This window comes from Cephus cinctus, unplaced genomic scaffold, assembly GCF_000341935.2.
Source record: "Cephus cinctus unplaced genomic scaffold, Ccin1 Ccin1_scaffold1588, whole genome shotgun sequence".
Classification (NCBI taxonomy): domain Eukaryota; kingdom Metazoa; phylum Arthropoda; class Insecta; order Hymenoptera; family Cephidae; genus Cephus; species Cephus cinctus.
In genome coordinates this window covers 360,603-370,492 of record NW_014333893.1, presented here as the reverse complement: position 1 = coordinate 370,492, position 9,890 = coordinate 360,603, and the positions used below count along the sequence as shown (strand labels likewise).

At 45.0% G+C, this 9,890-nt stretch overlaps 1 protein-coding gene across 4 annotated transcripts in view; it reads left to right on the top strand.

Annotated features, from left to right (window-relative positions):
- LOC107273408 overlaps positions 1-9,890 on the top strand; it is a 42,098-nt gene that overhangs the window by 20,668 nt on the left and 11,540 nt on the right. For all 4 annotated transcript variants that reach the window (XM_025090724.1, XM_015751572.2, XM_025090723.1 and 1 more), the window contains one exon: positions 2,265-2,405. In XM_025090724.1, the coding sequence (XP_024946492.1) occupies positions 2,265-2,405 (141 nt within the window). The remainder of the gene's footprint in view (positions 1-2,264; positions 2,406-9,890) is intronic.

Below are 9,890 nucleotides of genomic sequence, written 5' to 3'. Positions count from 1 at the left end.
AACTGTAGAGTCTCCGGATAAGGTGAGTGGCTGTGAAATTTTACATTAAACAATCCAGCACAACCCGGAGTCTCCCTTTATTTACGTGGACATTTATGGTTTCTTCGATCGTGCGACCGCTCGGCCGGCCGGGTTTAGGTCAGATCAGCTGCGGATCGATAGGAAGCTGCTGACGAGACGGCCTCGACCCCGACCTGCCCCAACCCCTAAACCACCAACGACCCACCCACTAACCCCCTCGCAATACTACTTTTTCTCTTCCTTCTTACTTGCTAATTTTTTTTATTGATTTTTTGGTTCATATCTGTGTTCGCTCTTACCGACTGCACCTAGGAGCCACATGAAAAACCTTGGTTTGACGCACCCTTAGGGCGTCCTTCAAATTGCGACGGAACGACGCCGTCGGCAATGACTTGTGGGCTGGAACGTGTCGGGGATACGTCACATGTGGATATGACGGTGTTACACTGTCAGTCTGTTAATTGTATTATATAATGGGGTACCTCAAGTTATAATGGTCATCGCGACTGGCAAAGCCTCTTTCAACCATTTAAATGTAGAGCGTCTCGCAAATTTGTTCAGCGATAGACACGTGGACTCTGTTAAGAAAATTTTCGTATGTTAATAATACTTTTCTTAATCGCTACCGGGTAGATATTCGACCGGAGGAAGCGAAACGATTATTAATTATGCCTCAGAATTCCGTCCAACGGCTGCTGCACTAATTAACGTTCGACGTCCTCAGACGCGAATGAACGGCAACGCTCGTTCTCGATTGCGCAACGTTTAATTGCCTTACTGCAGCGGGGAGGAACTTGACTGCACCGTGAGAGCGAGTTAGAGCTTTCAGGAGTGAACGGTGCGAAAGAGAGACGCAGTGAAAGCGGCTCGGAAGGGAACGGAAGGATGAAGAGAGCGCAGAGTCTGCCTGTTACGTCACACGCGTGCAACTCGTGTGACACATTGCACTGCTCCGATTTCAGGCCCCTCTCCCTTTGAATCCCTGCGCTGCGATAGTCTTATGTCCTCGTTCCACGTGAGCTTGACACGTCGTGTACAGCAGTGGCTATAGCTCCTTCTTCGTTCTCTCTTTTTCCCGCTTGGGCCGCTACTCGCTGTAAGGTCTGGCGCTCTTAGCTGCTACTTTCAGTGGTCTCGGCTAGATGGCAGCAGCTACCTCGGATGCTCTCTCGGTACGGTTACCTACCGAGCTTTCGTATCGGATATGCCATGTGGGTTATGCTGTCTGTTTCGTGTGCTGTATTTTTTCGGATATTTTTCTCTGGTTCTGTAAAAGCGTAACGGTTATAATTTTCTTCGCGAGTCAAACGCGTTCCGCAGACACTTGTTTGGATGTTTGGCAGAAACTTGGACTCGTTCAGGAACGTAATAAGGAGCCATTGACAGTTGCCAAAAATGATAGACAAAGGAATGTATTCATCGATAAAAGTTGACGCGATAGCTCCGAGGTGAAATCGCGTGTGTATCAGTGTGCTATTCCGAGAAGAATTAACATCCTCAACCAGAAAGCCGTAAGATGATCCAAACGCGTGGGATTTTAATTTTGATACCGAAGGCGGAATTGCGGTCGCCAGGTGTCCATTCGCTCGCTCGCTTGGCGACTGTCGCGCTGTAGAAAATTAAGGTTTGTGAATTAAGTTTGTATTCTTCACGCGCATTCTTAGAATCGAACCAAACGGACGTCTCGTCCGGTCCAGCGATTCTGGGCGCAAAATATATACCGAGTTCTCGTGAAGACTTACCAGAACCAATGATGTTGATCTGATCAACTACTCTGGACCGTTACTTTTCTTCTATTGCATTATTTTCTACCAACTTTTTTTTTATTCCTTTATCATTGAAATTTCTTGGATCATTTCTTCCTCACTGCTTACCAAAATTCTCGCATTGGATGCGTCTACGGTTGGGAATCACTGCATTGTAAAATAAACCAAAAAACTTTATGCGGTGAAGGTGATAGCTCTTTCTAAAAGATTACCACGTAGTCCTAACCAGTTCTAAGCCAAGCGCGAGCAAGTAAGTACTTTCCATTTAGGTATTAGTCAAAGTACTCTTTAGCATCAAAGTACTCGTCCGCGATGGTACCCACTGGCATGAAATAAAAAAAATTCATTCATATAAATAAATCTACAAAGATATTATTAGAAAGGAGAAATCGTTAGTGAAGTAATAATTTCTGTGAAAAATGTCTCTTTGCAGAAACTCCCTGAATTGCCTGTAAACTTTTGGTTCATCTGTTTTAGGGTGTCCTTCGGGTCGAGCAAGGGCTCGATGGTAGAGACACTGGTCTATGAGACTCCAGTTCAAGAGGAACCGGAAATGAACCATTTTTTGGAACACAATGGCCGTCTACCCGCTCCCATGATTCCGGTTCCGGATACCGAGTAAGTACACGCACACCAATTTTATATCATCTGATGACGATCGATCGTGTGAATTTCTCAAATAATCGGCATTTACTTTTCTACAAAACCACGTATGGCTCTTTATTAATAGAAAAGATATTTAGCATCTCCACGTACGCACCCGCGAGTCGCACGTGTGAATACCGGGTGAACGTGGTGGTTCAGTTACACGTCATATGCCACACCTAGGACCAGAACAATTTCTCGGTCATATATCTTTCTCTCTCTCTGCATGGTTTCCGTCAGTAGAATCTTTCTTTCTTTTCAAATCTATATCGCGCATATTTATATAATACATATACACACAGCTATCTATAACTATGCGTATAACTGCTAACTTTGGAAATTTCGAGTACGCGGTCGAAGACGACACAGTCCGCGCTACTGCGCAACCGTCTTCGCGCAGCGTCTCTCGATTACTTGTAACCTTTTCGATAATTAGAATGACCCCGAGTAAATATCCTTCGTCATTCACGAGGGACAAGTACGTAAATCCCCTTGTGCGTCCTCTCGCCTGAGAGAGAAACGAGCTCGAGAAAAGTATATTATGGCGTCTGTTGGTCGTGTCTCTTCGTACGTGTGATATGTGACAATAAGTAAGCACGAAATAGGGGTCGGAGTAGTTGAATCAGCGATTACATAGTCGAAGCACGATTGTACTCATTAAATTAATCAAACGCGATAACATATTCAAAAGGCCAAATCATGTCCGCCATTATTAACTGAACGTGGGCTGTCACGCTGTCCGAAGAAATTATGATTTGATAAACCAGCGCCGAAAAAGGTTGCTGAGAATTTCGAAAAGAGTCGCTATCGCGACACCCCTCGATTCTCTTGCTCTATTTTCACCGCAAATATTTCAAGCAGCGTATCATTCAACGTAAAAATCGATCAAGCAGCATTTTCATACGGCGTCTATCGGAATTTTCATATCTTCTCGAGTAACGTTTCCGTCTGTTTTTCACTATCTACTTATCAGGTACCGCAATAAATAGATAACAGTACATTAGACGGTGCCGGGCGTCGCGACCGTCGTTTCTAATCCAGCAACCCTATACGCGGTAATCGATATCCTGATAAGGAGATAAGATTGGCTCTTACCAGAAGAGGCAATCGGTACGGCAGAGCCTGGCATTCCGCTGTCTGGCCAATCAGGTCACACTTCATTTGCTTGGCATTTGTCACCACAGTATTCGCTGTGTCGCGCAGACGAAGAAACAGTCAAATAAAAACGGTCGTCGTATCTAACGATTTTCTAGTGCCTCTCCGAGATCAGCGTACAGACAACAGATTTGCTATTTAAGATCGAGCACTGATCGTTGAAATCTCACCAATGACAACCAGGCACCCAAGGAAACTCGGGAAAAAGATACCACCTTCGGGACAATCCATAGAAATTTTCGTGGCTACGCTATTGTTCACGTCTCCATGGGGCAGCCTTTCGACTACCTGGTCAGGGTCGAAAGGCGCTTTCTGCGCATCTGTGCACAGAAGCATCGTGCATGTTCAAGATTCGCATATTGAAATCGGTGTGTGACTGTCACTTATTCAAGCACGGCAAAGGGAGAGTCCCATGTATACACAAGTATCGAAGAGAAAGGGAAAAAGGGAAGGCACGCACGCGCCCTCACGTATTTGAACGCATCCAGACGATCTAGACGCACACAGCCGACGCTGCGCGGCAGTAGCGTCGAACGCCCGGGCACCTCGACTAGCACGCCACCATCACCAACGATGCTACTACCACGCTACTGCCAGTACTAGTAGTACCACCACCATGAACGCTGCTGCCGCCAACAGAACGAAACAAACGAACGCAGGCGTGGTACGAGGCCCCACGCCATCCACAAACCTGTAACGCAAAGGAGTTTTAGTATGAGTCGAGCCCGGTCTGGCTTGACGTTGCCTTGGCATTCACTGGAGATTCCTTCGTTCTTCTTCTGCCAACCACGTATACGGAGCAGATTCTTTTTCACCGAACCCTCCTTCGTGCTGCACTTTTACACTTTCCCTTCACGCGTCTAGTCACCCTTTGTCTCTTTTCGTTTATCTCAAGTTCTTTCACTTATTTTCGGCTGGTCGCTCGTCGCGTGTGTTGCTGGTGAATCGGATTCTTTATAATCAGTGCAAACTATTGGTGGATATTATATATAGGTACTGTGATAATCGTGTACACTCTGGATATACAAAACTACGGATTTACACGAGGGACTCTACTGACTCTTGCAGGTAATGTTCTGTCATGTCTAAAAGCAATTGATTTACGTCGATTGATAATTTTTAGTTCAGATTATATGCGAACTGTTTGTTGCTGATCGAGGTTACCTTATCGGTGAATTTCTAAGGCGAGCACTCGATCGAGAACGCCGTGACACTAATCACTCGCCCGGTCTTTTCGATTGTAGCCATTTACTGTTGCGTGCACGGTAGATGTGATATTTGCTTCTTTCCGCTGACGCGTAACGCATGCCCCCGCATTGATTGCGCACGTCACGTCATATTCGTTCGATATTCGGACTTTTTGTTTCGTGGTATTTTTTTTCTAAATTACGTACGAATCCATTCGCGTGACGTGGAACGTAGGAAAATTGAAAAGAAATCGGCTGTAGGAAAAGAAACACCTTAACTGTCCCTGGAAGAGTAAACGCGTATCTATAGCCTAGAGGTGCGTAGAAGAGTCCTCGAGTCTTGTGGGTAGGCCCATCGATTAGGGGGTGGTTGCGTAGAGTTGATACCTTGGGTTCACTTCAACGGAGCCTTGTCGAGAAGGGGTGAATCAGAAATGTGCCTCGTCCGATAAGAAAATATGAATGAAAATCCAAAGTCGTCTTCCTCTTGTTGCCATGACTACGCGCCATCTTGACACACAATTCCCAGTCGCGGTTCTTCGCGAAGCTCGTGCTTCGTTCTCTACTCTGTCGGAAAAAAATTGTACTTGCGCCGTCGGACAACCGTAGCCATTGCTCGGAATTATTTTTCCTCATTACCGCACGCTCTCTCGGATATGTACTTTCCTTTTGGATCGGTTTCAGCGACGCACTGGCAATGTCCAATGGCGTCTGTTGTGAGTTTGCCGAGCATCGAAGCGTGTCACGATAAAATATTTGTTCAATTCGCAATATCGAGTTACCGTGTACACCAGGCGGATAATAACGAAGCACAAAGCTAATAGATTAAACTGCGTGGAAGATTTTACCTAATGAACCAATGGCCACGGGGGACAGGGACGGGGAGCGGGAAGAAGGGTTAAAGGCAAGAAAGATATAAAATAAAAGTATCATGGAATATCGCTCGACAGAGCTGAAAGCTATTTAGTTGATGAACGTTCGGAAAAGTAGAAGTGGGGTAGTAGGGTGGCCATCGCGGGTTTATGGGGCAGACGCATCGGCGTCGCGACGCCCTTATCCTTCTCCTCGACTATGATCGATGCCATTGTTTGCAAATGCCACCCTTACTTTCCCCGTTGGCTCCTCTCATCTGCCACTTTCACCCCCCTCGCTCGGCTTTCTTTTTCGAGTAGTCTGATGTCACTCTTGGAGAAGGAGGGAACGTTCAGAAAGTAGGTTAACGTGCCACGTATAAAAACATAATTTCCCTGACCCCCCGTCAAAAAAGACATATTTCCGGAATACACGTTCAGACTCCAATCTGTTTCCGGTTTATTTTCCTGGAGAATAATTGATGGTCGTAGAAAGATTTTTCTTGAATAAAAATACCTTATCTTTATTTTCGAAGGAAATCACCAGACTGATGGTACAAGAGTCCGTGTGATTCCAAGAGTATTTACAGAAATCATGAAAAAACATTGATTTCTCACTGAATCATCGACAACGATGATGTCACCGGCTCAAGGTCTGAATGCTGTAGGTAATAGAACAGGCATGTGACGTCATTGATAAAGCAACGCCAACGCGACTGTAACGTTCACATAATTCGAGTCCAGCTCATTCCAAAGCATATTAACGAATTACGAGGAGGCAGCCATCCGTCTCTCGGGTTTCCTTCTGGGAATTATCACGATGATGAGAACGATGATAATGATGAGTTTTGTGGATGAATTCACCGGCAATTAAAGCCATTCGTGGTTCTCGATAAAACGGCCAGAGTCTCGTTTGCCTTTACGACCCAGCTATTGCGCAAGAGACTTTCAATGGCAAAACGGACGCTGAGAGAAACTACAATTCCTTAAAGGGACTCGACCTCATGCAGAATAGGTCCAGACTCGCCGAGGGGCCTTTCTGATTGATCTCTTCTTTCGATCCACCTATCCGACTCTAGCTCTCTTCTAGGTTATGGCCATTGTCGCGTTATGTTTCCTCCGGGATGGCCGATCAGCCAGGGCTGGCAGGCATCGACGTGTTCTGACTGACGGTTAGTTTGGAGTCGGGACCTTGAGATGGGTTTCGTTTGATGTGCGCTGAAGCGTAGCTGGCTGGGTCGGCTGGCTGGTCGACTGGCTAGCACGGTCTCCCTGCTTCCTTCTTCGTCCGGTCTTTTTTTAAACTTAACCTCCTTTTTGCCTGCTTTTTTCTCCCGTCTTGCTTCTAGCAGTCTGCAGGTATTTGGGACACTACCAAACTCGTTTCACCAACGGATTTAGTCAGTAAATCCTATGTCTCGTCCCTTCTCCCTCCCACTCGTCTCCGATGGTATTTTCTCTCTTCTCTCTACTCTCGGTCTATCATTCTTCCTCGTCTTCTCGCGTGTCTTATTTTTGCCGATCCTCTCGACGGTTCCCTATGGTCGCTCATGAATTTTCCTAGCGATACCTCTGGCCTGGATCGAAGGGGATGCCAGTAATACTTTGTTGGACGTTGTTTACAAATTTTTAAGAATAAACCAAGCTCGCTCGTGTGCCATTTTTTTCACACACGCCCTTCTCTCGATCCGTTCGCTCGGCCGTCATGCCAATCAAATGCAGATTAGCTTTATCCGTACAGTCTCTGTCACAAATAAGCTGCCATCCATTTGACACGAGTACGGGTTCTTCTCCCACAGGGGCGCAATATTGCGCATAATAATTCCAGGATCCCCTTCGACATTCTATCCTGTTCCGAATTATGAAATTTCACGTTAGGGCGCTCAATACGTTTCGCGCGTATCGCTGGTTTACACAGCGTCAACATTCGACGGACATTCACTCGCTACATTCAGCACGTAACCATCGTCCGCTGTTGCACTGGACAAAATTTCAGTATCCAATTTAAAATCCACCCTTACTGCCAATTTATTGCATAGCCCTGGAGACCCGTCTTTCCTACCAAATTGAAGAGGCAATTTCGGACGCTTCCGGAATTCTGAAGTTTCCAGTGGAAATGCCCTGTGTCACGTATACCTGCACGTTACCCACTTGGACGTGTGTACTTTCGTGACGTCACGTGGTGAGGAGGTATGAGAAGTAATGAAAACAATGAAGTGCCATCTCCTAGGGGAAACTTTTTTTTAGCCAAATTAAAGAACTTCCCAAAATTTAAAATCTACCGGGACTCTGCGCGTCAGATCGTTTTGCTGTTCTCAAATTTTCTAGGGAATTTATGGTTGATATTTCCCGAAGCGATGGAACCTTCGTTGCCGACGGTCCGTTGATTTTCTAGGGTTTTTAAAAAAAACCTGTCTAGTTACTTTTTGTTGAAATTTTTTCCATCTTTTCTCGTGCTTTTTTTTTCATCTCCCTAACGCATCCTGGTCTGATCGTCGTATCGCCACGTTATCACGGCGACGGTCGTCGCCGTGACGTGTACCGTTTTCATTAGAGCTATTGCGACCTTGTTGCGAATACTAATAATAGTAGGATGATCTCCAGCTCGTCGGAGTTACTCTTAGGAAAAACAACTCAGTCGATTATCCTTCCTTGAACGTGTAACATGCCGGCCGCTTAGCCTGTCGCGCCCCCGTCTAGCCGTTTCGTCAACCGCGACGAAAACACGTCTCGAGTCTTTAAAGCCGCTGGCTGCGAAACTTCTGAATCCCCGATTCATTCCAGCTGATCGCCCGGCGCTCCTGGCGAATTCATTTCACTTCTTAACTGACCATCAGGCACATTTTTTTATCTTTGAATTTATTTCCTGCTCGTTCGGTTAGTGTCGACTGATTATCGAAATACAGATCCCACGGATAGTCTTATAGAAATAATTCCAAGCGATCCCCCAGTGATATTGTACACTGTTGTCGGTAATTTGAAAAGTTTACATATCAAATTTCGGAAGACGAAATAATTTTGAAAAATTTTTATCCCACGCGTCAATCGCGTTACGGGTGTATCCGTTGGTAGAGTCAATCAGTATGGATCCCAGGTAAGAAACTTTACTGTTTACCACTAGGATTTTTTTTAAACAAAAAAAAAACAGACTCAAATGTAAAAACACGGGACGTCGGCGTTGCGTGAAAAGCCCAAGAAAACACAAGACAAATAATGAGAAAATACGCGGAGAACGTGATTCCAATTGGCAAGTTGCCATTCGCGCAACACGTGAGTCACAGATGTACATGCACATGTGTATATGCATGTAAGCTGTTGGCTGCGACGCAACCGGCGACCTGCAATTCGCGTTGTACAAATTGACCGCAAATAAGATTTTCTCTACTTTATTATTATCGGACATCTTTTCTTCTTTTCCATCTCTTGATCTTTCATCTTTTTCTTTACCTGTCTGCCTATTACAATTATTTTGCTATCGCCTAGTCGCAATTTTGATTGAAAATCGTAAAGAAAAAAAAATTAATTTTTTTAATACATATTTATGAACACTCCTCTGTACTCTTTATCATCGCTTGTATTTATTTTCAACGGAACGCTATCGTAACTGCGTTTTTATCGTTATGGAATTTCATATAATCAATAGAGAATTGTGAAGTCATTCCATATTATATACACCACGTGATTGAAGCGACCAGCGTCGCGACGCCGGTAATCGAGTCCAGGCACCTCTCGTGCCTACTACCAATGTTACGAAACGCAAATTTTAATATTATTAATGAATACCCACGGTATCGATTGTTCGCCCTATCGATACTTACGAAGTGGATTTTTTCCTTTGATTTTCCTTCTTTTTCAGCAGAACCTCTCGGTGTCGCGTTTTATCGAATTAATACGTTAAGACGGCTCGGACGAGACGCCGGTAATTCTCAAGGAGGAAAAACTCAATTCCCACGAATTGACTCAGGGTCTCTCAACTCGAAGTACTTTTCCGATATCTCGTAAAGTTGGCGCGCAAAGTCGTTAATCTGCGATTGAGCGTCACTGCAGTCCCACGCAAAATATTAAACTGGATGACTCGAGACGTCTTGAATGTTATTAAACTGAAATTGCTGCAATTTAGATTATATTCCTAGATTACACTAGGCGTTAACAGCCGGCGACCGCGGGGGTTCAAGAAACCGACGCGTTTTGGCGTCTTTTTTTTTCCGGCTTCTGCTGCTTCTTGCCAATTTTGTCTGGTTTCATTATTTTTTTTTTTTTTTTTT